Source organism: Zerene cesonia, chromosome 6 (genome assembly GCF_012273895.1).
Source record: "Zerene cesonia ecotype Mississippi chromosome 6, Zerene_cesonia_1.1, whole genome shotgun sequence".
Classification (NCBI taxonomy): domain Eukaryota; kingdom Metazoa; phylum Arthropoda; class Insecta; order Lepidoptera; family Pieridae; genus Zerene; species Zerene cesonia.
The window spans coordinates 2287365-2301312 of record NC_052107.1 but is presented as its reverse complement, the minus strand read 5'-3'; the positions used below and the strand labels follow the sequence as shown (position 1 = coordinate 2301312).

The 13948-nt window shown below is 35.3% G+C and overlaps 2 protein-coding genes across 2 annotated transcripts; one reads left to right on the top strand and one right to left on the bottom strand.

The window, feature by feature from the left end:
* Positions 1 to 750: 750 nt before the first annotated feature.
* On the bottom strand, positions 751 to 7809 carry LOC119840509 (cell division cycle 5-like protein). The gene is made up of 16 exons (XM_038367150.1): positions 7609 to 7809; positions 7270 to 7535; positions 6879 to 7009; positions 6448 to 6607; positions 6075 to 6243; positions 5595 to 5729; positions 5257 to 5411; positions 4864 to 5022; positions 4574 to 4649; positions 4237 to 4329; positions 3563 to 3734; positions 3054 to 3233; positions 2681 to 2880; positions 2037 to 2199; positions 1695 to 1834; positions 751 to 1416 (listed from the first exon to the last, which is right to left on the bottom strand). The coding sequence occupies exons 1-16, from the start codon at positions 7651 to 7653 to the stop codon at positions 1288 to 1290; spliced, it is 2373 nt and encodes a 790-aa protein (XP_038223078.1). The 5' UTR covers positions 7654 to 7809; the 3' UTR covers positions 751 to 1287.
* A 792-nt stretch (positions 7810 to 8601) lies between these two features.
* Positions 8602 to 13742, top strand: LOC119840361 (membrane-associated protein Hem). Its single transcript, XM_038366946.1, has 2 exons — positions 8602 to 8781; positions 9070 to 13742. The coding sequence occupies exon 2, from the start codon at positions 9071 to 9073 to the stop codon at positions 12446 to 12448; it is 3378 nt and encodes a 1125-aa protein (XP_038222874.1). The 5' UTR covers positions 8602 to 8781; position 9070; the 3' UTR covers positions 12449 to 13742.
* The last annotated feature ends 206 nt before the right edge of the window (positions 13743 to 13948 follow it).

Sequence of the window (13948 nt, the reverse complement as noted above, 5' to 3'; positions counted from 1 at the left end):
GTCAAACAATAAAATTAGAATATTTTTATTTCCTATAATGCCAGGAGTATCAGTAAATAAATAATAAAATTTGTATACTTTTTATTCATTATATGTTATAATTTTAATTCCGATTGCACTCAAAGATTATCGCGTAAGAGAATTTTCAAGGTCTTATTCAAGGAAAAGGTCATCAATAAAACAACACCATCTCAATTTGATTCTTTATTTCCATTTATGATGGTAGAAATTGTTTTTTGTCAGAAATTCAGACATTTTGTTATTTTTAATTAAAATCTATATTTATTATTTAATAAAAATTAACAAATGTTGCAGATTTCACGATCTGGTTCAATTTTGAAATAATATTGGCTACATTTCATCCACCAATTTCAGATTTAAAAGTCTGTATTATGCAATTCTAGATATTTTGTTTATATTCTTACAATACGAACATTAAATTGACTTACGAATGTAAAAAAGCGAGTGTTAATTTCACCATTATTGATACTATTTCGTTATCAATGGAACATTTCAACATTACTTTATTTTCACATTAAGTTTCCATTCCAATAACTTTACAAATAGTAATTATTCAATCAAAGCCCATTTTACTGTCTCTAACTCATACTTTTCGATATATTTCTAAATGTTTGAAGTAAGGCAAATAGTGGCATATTGGTCGATACCATACAAGTAACCAATTTCAACCACACAAATATTTTACCGATAAAATTCAAATAGTAGCTCTCATCTATGTAAGTTTGAAGCAACTTTGTGTTTGTAGTTCATAAAGGAAAATGCAATCCTATAGTTAAATTGTATTTGATGCACGTAAAGACAAAAAACTATATATGTATGTAAATAATTCAAGTCACGTAGTTTGCATACATTTTATAAGAATTTCTCTTTTTTAAATTATAAAATTTGGTGTATTTGTATAAAATGTGAATAGTACACGATAACAATTTTTAAAGAAGGCAATATGATGAAACGAATAGATATGTGACTGTGTCTTATGTGACTGGTTTCACATGAATGTGTTGTGTTTAACTTATCTGTTAGTTAATAAGACAAATAGTTTATGAAAATTGCGAATGAAAAATACGAATGTTGAAACCAGCCTCTTAAATTATTTTTACTACTTGTCAATGCGATTTTATCTAAAGTAAAAATAATATGCAACTGTTAAATAAAAGATAGAAATCTATGTCTTAATTCGTTCCTCTAGCACAACCACACAAACGAACACACATTTTGTATTATCAAACATATTCTCGTCCATGTCACTGTAATTATCTGATAAAATTATTCAGTCCTTATTTCAGTATTGGTTTTCTTTTTGTGGATTTCTTCCAACTCCGCTTGCAACTCCGAATATCGCTTCTGAAGTTGTTTTTCGCGTTCAGTCTGACGATTCACATCTTCAGTTAATGACTGCAAAATAAGAAAACATTTTTAATAAACCACTTAATCAGTAAGTGAAGGAAATTTACAATCTGTACTTCCAATAATTAGTGTCCAAATATTATTATAACAATATTGGTATTTTAAGAAACCAACATAAAAAAACATGACTAGTTCTTTTCTCTTATCATAATGTTATAAATCCTGTTTACCATGCAATTATAAATCCTGCATCCTCTACCAATCAACTTTCCTTTGAACCTTTCTATCAATGATAGTCATTGTAACAGAATGCACACAAATATTACCTCTATCCTCCTGGGAATAGCGGCCTTTTCCTGTTCAGCGAGAAACTTGAAAGTGGACAGTTCCAGATTGGCCTGCTCGATCTGGTCCTGCAGCTCCTGGAACTGCTTTATCAACGACGCGGTCCGGCTTTGGTATCCACCTGGTAACGAATAAGCAAATCTTAATAGCATACAATGTATCAAAACTATTATTGATGTGCATTAATTATAGCTAATACCAATATAGTTTTAGCCTTTCCTTAGAAATTATATGCAAAGAAATATGTACAAGGCTTAGCTTAGAGCTGTACCAGCTCTAATAATAACAGTAATAATATCTATAAAATATATAAATCAGTTTACCCGTCAGTACTCTTAGCTTTTTCTCCATCTTAGAGCATTTCTTGGCTTCCTTGGCCATGTGACTGCGATTCTGCTCCAATCTCTTCTCAGCCGATTCAAGTCGGTCCTTTTTACTCGCGAGATTAGCCCGAGTGTACCGATTTTGTCCTGGTAGGAATAGGACCTGGAAAATGTTAACATAAAATATAGCTTACAACTAGCAGTGTATATTTTAAACCTTAATAGAAAAAATTGTTAAAATATTAACAAATGTTGTGTAAAATTTGGTGTCGTAAAATGTGAAGAAATGGTTTGGTTAATTAGTTTTATCATTCTTAATCAAAGCCTCTACGATCCTATCACCGGAAATGTTATATGGATATTGAGACGTATGCTTGTTGCTAGTTCATAACGAACATAACGTTGTGATGTGATTCAAGAAGGATAAAGAAACGCACTTCGCGTATTAATACAGTATGTAATAGTATAAACACAACAACCTCAACAGTGGACGTTCAAGCCAGATCGATCGAGAGAAAAAAATAAAGAATAATTAAAGAATAAACGACCCAATGCTCCATGTGCCGTAATGTCCATATCTGGCTCGAAGGACCAACGTTTGCTCCTTCGAGCCGGATCTATCTACCACAAGGCAAGGTACGTACCTGCGCGAGACACTCCTCCCAGACCTGCGTGTAGGCGTCGAGGCCGAGGTCCCCGTGGCCCATGCCGGCGCGCACCGCGTCCGCCTCGCGCCGCAGCAGCGCGCGCGCCGCCCGCAGCTCCTCCGCGCTGAACTGCTCGTACGGGTGCTGCTCCAGGTGCGCCAGGTGCGCCGCCTGCTGCTGCACCGCCTTCTTGTCGTCTGCGCACGGATTCATTGTAAGACAAACGTGTATTCTTTTTTGATATAATCTGTTAAACTATAACGTAAGACTGATATCGTAGAAAAAGAACGAATATTGCTTTCTTTTTAAATTTAATGTATGCCTAGGAGGTAAACATAAGCAAATTCAAATATCAAGGCGTCCCAGTCACCGAGCGGGTCCATGAGCGCGTCGTAGTGCAGCATGGTGAGCATCTCCGCCTTGAGCAGCTCCTCGGCGCGCTGCAGCGCGTTGAGCGGCGCGGCGCCGCGCGCGCCCGCCGCCACCACCGCCGCCGGCCGCGCCGCGCCGCGCCGCACCGCCGCGCTGCGCAGCGCCAGCTCCGCCTGCCCTGCGCACGCGCATCCAGATTATAATAGTCATAGTCAAGTATTTATTTTCCCGCTCATAAGGGTTTAACAAGTTACATAGAACGTTTACTACATACATAAGCAATAAGGCAACTTTATAAAAGCTAGTGCCCGAAGTCAAGTCAAGAAGTGGGAATAGAACCTATAGTATACCAGCCCCCACTTCCGAGATAGCAATAAAAGTTTCGTCTTTTAACAACTGGATTTTAGATGAATTGCTCATGTTTCTTTAAGACTGTGTACAACATAAAAGACCTATATCACTGATAAAACATCCTACCAACCACTTTCAAATCTATCAAATTCTTACGTTTCTCCTCCTGTTCTTTTGCCATTCTAGCATCCTTATCAGCTTGGTCCTCAACACCATTCTCCTTGGAGGTGTCCATCTGTTCATCATTATCCTGGTCCGGCACTACTATCTCATAGTCATTCCGTGGGGTGGGCAACGACAACAATGCGCTACGGACTGTCGATTTCAACTGAAATATATTAACTTTTAATACGGTTTAAAAATTAACAAACATGCATTATTATTTACTTTAATGACAAAATCCATTTGAACTAAAACTAAGAAAAAAGAAAGAACTATGGAATTCAAATACAATCCAATTATTTATAAGTACTTTTTTATGTGATAGTGAGCAACTGAGCTGGTGGTTTGCCTGATGAAAAACGATCACCACAGCCCATGTAATTTCGCAAAGGAAGTGCCTCTGTGAATGCGCTGCGTGCTTTTGAAGGGAAAGTGAAAAAGGAAAGGGACAGTATTTTCTTGTGTTTGATTTTACGCGAGTATTAAACATTTAGAAATTAAAAACTTTTTAACGGATTTTAAACGCGATTTATTCATTTTCATTCCAATAAATCGCGTTTAAAATCAATTAAAAAGTTTTTTATTTCTAAAGGAAAGGGATGACAAATACTTTTATTTAAGAAATAATACATTTTACTTCATTTCAAAATTAATTTAATGTTAGCTACCTGTTTTTGTATCTGACGATGCTCTGCTGGCGTGTCACCAGCACTTATTCTGTCCTCTGGATTAATGCTTAGTTTATCTCGTAATCCTGGTGTCTGAAATTTAAAACTCATTAAAACTTCTAAGAATAAACTGTAATTTTAAAACTATAAAAAATTTTAGACGAAATTATTACAAATGTATATTTTTTTTGTTTGTTTAAACGCGATAATTCGAAGAAATACTGAATCAATTTCAAAAATTCTTTCATCAATGAATTTGTGAGTGATTACTGAGTGCTATTCATATACGAATCACGGGCGAAGCCAGGGCAGACCGCTAGTTAAAAGATATACATACTGTCAATCCTGGTTGGGCTTGGCCATGTCCGGGAGTCGCAAAGCTACCTGGTGTAGAGACTTCACTGCGAGATGATCTGCCAATTATTTTATTGAGTTTTTAAGTGGTGCTGCATATTTCATTTGTAGTTGAATAAATTGAAATTGAAATAAATTTATTTTTCATATTTAAAAGTTAACAATTAAAGTCTAAATTAAAATAATAATGAGAGTTACTCTTATAAGATTTCTATGTATATATACAACATTAAAAAAAAATAATTTAGTAATTATTATATTATATAGTATTACCTGAATGGGGTTGCAAGTACCGTATTGGGTGTGGCCAACGCCTGTGATTGTGGTAGAGCTCCAGAAAAGTCTGATTCGTGTAAAGGAGTGTTCAGACCACCCTTCAATGGAGTATCGACGTGAGTGAGTGCCATAACATTCTGGGCCTCCATAAGGATACTGAAAGGAATTTTACACATAATAAGATACTGTGTTCAATATCTTGCGCTTTTGTAGACATACGGCGTTGCAAACATGTCTATTCAAACTATATTTGCGCCGTTCGCATCCGAGGCGTAAAAGTCATCGCGTAATAAAACAAAAAAAAAAATATTTCGAATTGAGAACCTCCTTCGTTTTGACAATGTCCTTACGAAAAAAAAAAGCAAAAACACGCAACGCTCAGTCGCTCACCGGTCGTGGTGCGCGGCGGGCGTGCGCAGCGCGGTGGCGGGCGCCGGCGTGAGCGCGTAGTGCGCGAGCAGCGCGTCCGTCGCCGCGCCCGCCTCGCCGGCCGATTCACGCGCCGCCTCCGACGCGCGCCCCAGCTTCACCACTTGTTGCAGCTCCTACATACATCATTCATTATTGCACTTCAAATTTACTTACTAATAAAAACAATAAAATGAAAATATCGCAAAATGCTGCCTTTCTGATAAGTAGCCATTACTACAAGGCGAATGGAACAATATGTGGGTGAGCATAAACTTTTATTAGCACCATCTTCTATATTATTCTCTTGTTATATGTACCTGATCAGTAACTTGTGGCTCTGGCAACACCAGCTTGCTCCGTTTCCTTGCTGGTTGATCTCCCTGCAGCATGGCTTGCGGCACGTCATTCTCTTTACGTTGCTTAAGTTTCTGCTTGTCCTTGCGACGATCACGCTGTCACAACAAAAAACAGTTAAGTAAAGTGAAACATGGTCAATTCATACTTTGCAAACATGATCAATAAATAATGGAATAATAGAATTTCTACAGAAATAGATAAAATAGAATAAATGACAAAAACTTTATGAATCACTAACTGTAAGTAAAAACAATGTTGGAAAAACATATGTTCAATATGTTAAAAAATCCTATTCGTAGGTTTTAAACCACAACTAAAGAAGTAGAAGAAATAGTAAAAAAGCTTTGCCATTTCAACAAAAATGTTTTTTTATAGAATTTAAGTACATTTTAATTGTAAGTGTTAAAAAAACAAAGTTTTATTTTACTCAATGTACTCACTTCTTCCTTTTCGGAATGCAATTCTCCATCCAAATGTTGTTGACGAAGCCTGGAAAAGTCTGGAGCCATGGGGTCCACAACCTCTTCGGATGTGTCATAAAACCCAGCAGCTGGCCGCTTCTCAAATGGTATCTCAGAGTTGTAGTCAACTCCACGCTTCTTTTTACGTCTATAAAGTAATAATTTAATTAATTTTGTAATTCTTTTTTATTCTTAATATGACCAGTGACAATAGAAATATAAGAATTCATGATGTTAAATATATCATCAAACAGATCAACTTAACACATTATATTGTTTTCTGTATACTTCATTACAACAATATAAATTATTATGATAATAAAAATAGAACTTATACCATTATAATACAGACCTTAGTGGAACAGAAATACCGGCAGCACTCAGTTCCCTTCTCTTTTGCAATGCAGCGAGCCTGCGGGCCTCTTCCAATTGCTTTTCTCTCGCCTTCCTTTTAGCTTTCTTGCCTTGTGTGTTTGCTAGACGAGCTCTTGCTTCTGATAGCATCTCAAGTTCTATAAAATAAAAAGATGCATCAAAATTTTATAGAAGCTATATACCTACATGATCATATCATAGTTACAATGAATAATATTAATTTTTTAAAACTACAAGTAGTTTTATGTATGGTTACAAAATGAACATATACACATACATTGTGTATATGTTCATTTTGTAACTCTATATATATTTTTAATAACAATTACTAGTGATTATAATGTACACTTAAATTTCTAATAGAGCAGTATTTGTAATGAAAATTGATAATTAATTGATTTCATTTACCATCTTCATCCATATCCTTGGGATCAGGTCTTGCAGGTTTTGTTTCTGGGTTTGGATCAATTTCACCAGGCTTGAGCTTACGGGGATCGTCTCCCATATCCTCACCTTCCTCCTTTTTTTGTGCTTGGTCCCTAAAGAATTATTTTTAAAAAGCATAACAAATTTTTTGCTTCATATCAAAGTTCAAGTCTACAGATGTCATTTTTGTAATATTGATGAAGTGGGTTTTGCATCATATGTGTTCATCATGCTTTTAATTCTAAATAGTTACATATCTTTTTGCGAATAGAACATTTATTGTGGTCTTTGAGTATTGTATCATTTTTTTATTTGGAAGGTATACATGACTGTTGTATTCTTTAAACAAAGAAATATACAAATGATAGCTTACAATAAGTATTCATATCTTTCTAAGCACTGTGCTGCAGTACGTCCAATAATTGGTGCAATTGTCCGCCATTGAGTTGGCATCAGCTTGGCGAGATGCAGAAGCTTTTCGTCCTCCTCCCTGGACCATTCCGTCTTCTTGATACTGGGATCCAACCACTCGTACCAACGGGCCTTGCATTGTTTAGCTGACTTTCTATGCAATAGCGATGCAATTCGTGACCACTGGTTTTTGCCATATTTCATTACAGCCGCTTTGAGGATTTCATCCTATAATTTTAAGAAAGTGTGATTATAACCATACAGTGAATAAATAAATCATTCGAACAGTACTTTTACGTACCTCGGTGTTGCGCCAAACGCCGCCCTTTATCATGATTCGGGGCATGTTGGATGATTATTATTTTCTGTAAGGTGAAGAAAAAGTATTAGGCCGGATATCTCCTACATGAAGAACACAACAATCCTAACTATTTAATGTATTCTCCGTTTTATCACACAAAAATGCTTTAGCTTCATGAAATTGAAAAATTAGAATAATTAATAATGACATTCGACAGTTGACATGTGCTTCATAGATACATATTAAGTACACAGACTACCAAGACGTTAGACGACCGACGCTAACAAGTAGAAAGACTGCGGGTAGGTACATAGGTACAAAAAATATAAGCCCGTAACCCAGTAACGATGTATTTCGTATTGCCTAGAGTAAAGAAATTTCCGTGATAAGGTTTGTTGCTAGTGAATTAATATTTTATCATCAGATGCACTTACGAATTGGTATTTACGATTAAGCAGAAGTAATATACTCCAGAATTATGCAAATATTTAACGCAATTTACAATACAACTTTGTTACATGTGGCGATTTGCAGCTTTCAAAAAAAGTTACAATCATTCACTTGCGTGTTTACACGCAAGGAATTATCATTGTCAAATGCACATCTTTTCTTGTGGGTTGCGTATTTGTACAAATAAAATAACATGTGACCAACATCACGCTAGTACCAATAGCGATAAAATGTTTAGTGTTGTAAAAGCGAATAAAGAAACTCATTGAGAGAAGACGATGTTTGATGGCGCATGGGTCAGCTTACGTATTGCAAATGAAATTAATATGATGACAACATATAAGTAAAATGTAACACCTATTATTATTAGTATGAATATTATTGTGTATTCTTTCCTGTATAGTAAAATAGTAGGGAATCAAAAAATCGTCTGTATTAATTTTCTGTCTTTTTATTTATACCAAAGCCGACGTCAAAGACAAATAACAAAAAAGTCAAACGGTACTCGGTTGGTACTAATGTCATTACTTGTCATTGCGACAGGTAATCAAATGCCACAACGGGAATTGTGTGCTTAATAACGACACTCCCTTTTCCTGTTTTATTGAACAGATAAGGATTTAATTAATAAAGCGTAATTCAATGAGAAAAACGAGTTCATAGAAGTGGTGAATTTACACGACAATGGAATATTAAATACTATTTAACTGAGACCAAAGTCAAGTAAGTTTGAGAAGGCAATAGGGCAACCACAGCTACATAATTTGTTCAGTTATTGCATCCGATATTTTGCAATCTTTACCGTTTTGTCAAAAAAAAACCTAATTTAAATCGTTACTTGGACGAATATTTTATTTTATGTACTTGATTTGTCTAATTTAAGTTTGAATGCAAAGTACAATCTCCCACATTAGTCACGTAATTGTTTACAAGCGATTTACCAATTAGATCATAGCCATGCGATAACGTTTCTGTCAATGATATTTGAGTTTCAATATACTTTTGTTACAGAATGTCCACTTTGTCGCGATCAGTCCATATCAGCCAGCAGAAGCTGGCTGAAAAACTTATTATCCTCAATGACCGTGGTATCGGTATGCTGACGAGAATTTACAACATAAAGAAGGCCTGTGGGGATGCTAAATCAAAGCCAGCATTCCTTTCTGATAAAACCTTAGAATCATCTATAAAACACATTGTTAGAAGATTCCCAAACATTGATGTGAAAGGACTCCAAGCAATTACAAATATCAAAAATGAAATAATAAAGTCATTATCTCTCTATTACTACACATTTGTTGATCTACTTGACTTTAAAGATAATGTTTGTGAACTTTTAAACATAATGGATGCATGCCAAGTGACATTGGATTTGACCCTTAATTTTGAATTGACTAAAAATTATCTTGACTTGGTCACAACATATGTATCTTTGATGATCCTGCTTTCCAGAGTTGAAGATAGAAAGGCAGTTCTGGGATTATTCAATGCGGCACATGAAATGCTTCATAATCAAATTGATCCAAGCTTTCCACGATTGGGTCAATTGATAGTAGATTATGATGCACCTTTAAAAAAACTGTCAGAAGAATTTTTGACACACCAAAAGGTTCTATCAAGTGCTTTGAACTCACTGTGGCATGTATACCCTGCTAGAAATCTTACAGCTGAGCATTGGAGATCAGAGCAGAAGCTAAGTTTAGTAAGCAACCCAGCCTTACTCTTAAAACCTTCAGAAACTAATACTATGTCATGTGAATATGTTTCTTTGGAGTCATTGGAAAGATGGGTGATTTTTGGTTTTGCTATGTGCCATCAGATGCTGCAACAGGATCACGCAAACAAAATGTGGGTGAGTGCATTAGAATCTGGCTGGGTGGTTGCATTGTTCCGAGATGAAGTTATCTACATACATTCATACATTCAAAGCTTTTTTGATGGTATAAAGGGGTATGGAAAAAGAATATCTGAAGTGAAAGACTGCTATCATCATTCAGTTCAAAAAGCTGGCTATAAACATAGAGAGAGAAGGAAATTTTTGAGAACAGCTTTAAAAGAGCTTGGTCTTATTTTAACAGACCAGCCAGGACTACTGGGGCCTAAGGCATTGCTCATATTTATCGGCCTGTGTTATGCTAGAGATGAAGTGTTTTGGCTGCTGCGGCATAATGATAATCCCCCACAGAAAGTAAAAGGAAAATCTACTGAAGATTTAGTAGATCGTCAACTTCCAGAGCTTTTGTTCCATATGGAAGAGTTAAGAGCTTTGGTTCGTAAATACAGTCAAGTTATGCAAAGATATTATGTACAGTATCTGTCAGGTTTTGATGCTGTGGCATTAAACCTTATGATACAAAATTTACAAGTGTGTCCAGAAGATGAAAGTATCATACTCTCTTCATTGTGCAACACTGCCGCAAATTTGACTGTCAAACAAGTAGAAAGCAATGAGTTATTTGATTTTCGCGCTTTTCGTTTAGATTGGTTCAGGCTTCAAGCATACACATCAGTTGTTAAAGCGCCTTTCAATTTGGTTGACCAAAGAGAACTATCACAGTTTATTGACAAAATGGTATTTCACACTAAAATGGTTGATAACCTTGATGAAATTATGGTGGAAACCTCAGATTTATCATTGTTCTGTTTTTACAACAAAATATTTGAAAGCCAGTTTCACATGTGCTTAGAATTTCCAGCACAAAATCGTTACATTATTGCATTCCCTCTTATCTGCAGTCATTTCCAAAACTGTACACATGAGCTGTGTCCAGAAGAAAGACATCACATTAGAGAAAGGAGTCTTTCTGTAGTTAACATATTCCTTGATGAGATGGCGAAGGAAGCTAAAAACATAATCACAACTATTTGTGATGAGCAATGTACAATGAGCGATAAACTTCTTCCAAAGCATTGCGCACAAACGATCGCCCACCTTGCTAATCGTAAAAAGAAGGACAAGAATAAGAAAAATCCCATTGAGATAGTTAAACCTGGCGCCGAGAGTTATAGGAAGACAAGAGAAGAGTTGACTACAATGGACAAACTGCACATGGCCTTGACAGAACTGTGTTTTGCTATAAACTACTGCTCCACAGTCAATGTATGGGAGTACACATTTGCACCTCGTGAATATCTACACCAACATTTGGAGACGAGATTCTCCAAAGCACTTGTAGGCATGGTAATGTTTAACCAAGATACCAGCGAAATTGCTAAACCCTCCGAATTGCTTGTCAGTGTAAGAGCCTACATGAATGTCCTTCAAACTGTCGAAAACTATGTTCATATTGATATCACTCGTGTTTTTAATAATTGTCTTTTGCAACAAACCCAAAATATGGATAGCCATGGTGAAAAAACGATAGCATCCCTATACACTCAATGGTATTCGGAAATTTTGTTGCGGCGCGTAAGTGCTGGAAGTATATGCTTTTCAATGAATCAAAAGGCATTTGTTAGTCTTTCAGCCGAAGGTGCGATACCCTTCAATGCCGAGGAATATTCAGATATCAATGAATTAAGAGCTCTTGCGGAATTGATCGGTCCATATGGAATGAAATTGTTGAGTGAGACATTAATGTGGCATATCGCGAGTCAAGTTCAAGAGCTAAAGAAATTAGTCGTACAAAATAAAGAAGTTCTCCAAATGCTTAGGACTAACTTTGACAAGCCTGAAATAATGAGAGAACAATTCAAAAGGCTGCAACAAGTGGACAATGTGTTGCAACGAATGACAATAATAGGGGTTATATTGAGCTTCCGACAAATAGCACAAGAATCGTTACTCGATGTTTTAGAACGGAGAATTCCGTTCCTGATTAGCTCAATTAAGGACTTCCAACAGCAGTTACCAAGTGGAGATCCGATGCGAGTCATATCTGAGATGTGTTCGGCGGCTGGTTTGCCGTGCAAAGTTGATCCCACATTAGCCTCGGCTCTACGCCAACATAAAGCTGAGCTTGAGGAAGAGGAACATCTTATCGTATGTCTCTTGATGGTATTCGTTGCAGTTTCTCTTCCTAGACTCGCACGAAGCGAAGGTTCCTTCTATCGTCCATCTTTAGAGGGTCATGCAAATAATATACATTGTATGGCACCTGCTATCAATCATATATTCGGTGCTTTGTTCACAATATGTGGCCAGGGCGATATAGAAGATAGGATGAAGGAATTTTTGGCTCTCGCTTCATCTTCTTTGTTACGACTTGGTCAAGAAACTGATAAAGAAGCAATAAAGAATCGTGAATCTGTGTATTTACTGCTAGACCTAATTGTTCAAGAGTCACCGTTCCTTACGATGGATCTTCTGGAGTCGTGCTTCCCTTACGTTTTGATTCGCAATGCTTACCATGAAGTTTACAAGCAGGAACAGATGCTATTGCATTCTTAATTCATTCTGCATTAATTATTCTTAGAGTAATTAGAGTTTCCATAATGCTGGGAAAGACATGTCTATGACATAGGACATTGTAGTTTACAAGGTAATTATTTATAACGCACTTCTTGTAATACCTGATAGTTCTAGACTTATAAGTTGTGTTTGTTTATCTGTTTGATGTATTACTCACACAAAAATAATATACACAATTCCATATTTGCATTCTTGGGCTTTAAAAGACTGGTAAAGTATTCCTTTTCAATAAGTATTGTCATAAACGAAATGATGTATTTTAATAGGTTTTAGCTTTATTGTGTAGAATTATAACAATTATTATTTATAAATTTGCGTTAATAGTGTCTATGACTAAATTATATTCGGCTTTTATACATGTGCTATCAGTTTTTTTATAATATGATAGATGAATTAGATTTAAGTCATCTCGTATTAGCATTTAAGTGTATGTATCACTTATCATGTTAGTTAAAGTTATGATCAGATTTTTTATAATTGTTTTATATTTCTTTGATACTTTATAGGTTGCAATATAGAGCGAGTTATGAATTGAATAGACTCTCCATGGTGTTTGAAAACATAATAGTTATATGTCCCTTCACAAATAAATTATTTAGTAAACTTCAGCTACATTTTATTGTTTTTACTCAATGACGTTACAGCTATGAGTTCATAACGATTCATGCCTTTTTATCATTTTTTTTTGTCGTCACCACTCAATGTCTTTGGTGCTTCTATATAAACATGAATCGAAGGTGTCAAGCATTTATAATAATATTTTCGTGAACGGCATTTCAAGTCTTGTACTAAGTACTTTTTTTACAAATTTTAGATATGTATGCTTCCGATGTCATTCAATACCTTGCAACAATATTTTATTTGGTTCTCTTGTATGCTATATATTCACATGCTCTATACATTCTAGGCACTATTCCATTTTCCTAATTACTTTCAAATATTTTCTCCTTAAAAAGAATCACTTATAATATTCTCAGTCCTTTATAGTATCAGAATGATCTCATACAATGATGTAATTCTATAAACATTTATAGCAGTCAATTAGTGGATTATCTCTAATATATTAAGCGTTCAGAGCAGATCCCTAACCTTGTCAGATTATACGCCGAGGCTAAACCTTTACCAAAAGACAATACACGTGCACTCAAGACACATTTTGTATTTTAGAGATTTTGTTATATGCGTGCAAGTAACTATGCTAAGTCTATTGTAAGCCATTTTGTAACTTGTATATATAAATAGTAACTTACACAATAAATTTTTTAAATATTAATCTAGTTTGTTTTCTATTTCTAACTCTTTTCCAATACTAGTTAAAATATTTCTCACGTTTCTAAATTTGAATGTCGCTCCTTTGAGTAAACCTCATAATCATATGATTAGTTATATAGGTTAGGTGTTAAAAAATTAAATAAAAGCCATGTAAGATCATGTAAAATTTATTGTATTTTTTGTTATTTTGAAATCACATGTTGTAAC

What these genes read in the sequence shown, in the direction of transcription:
- LOC119840361 (XM_038366946.1), top strand. Translation starts at nt 9,071, where the DNA reads ATGTCCACTTTGTCGCGATCAGTCCATATCAGCCAGCAGAAGCTGGCT.
- LOC119840509 (XM_038367150.1), bottom strand. Translation starts at nt 7,653, where the DNA reads ATGCCCCGAATCATGATAAAGGGCGGCGTTTGGCGCAACACCGAG. An exon ending in AGCCACAAGTTACTGATCAG is followed by an intron (nt 5,412 to 5,594) that starts GTACATATAACA and finishes TGATGTATGTAG; the next exon opens with GAGCTGCAACAAGTGGTGAA. An exon ending in AAAAGAACAGGAGGAGAAAC is followed by an intron (nt 3,234 to 3,562) that starts GTAAGAATTTGA and finishes GCGCGTGCGCAG; the next exon opens with GGCAGGCGGAGCTGGCGCTG.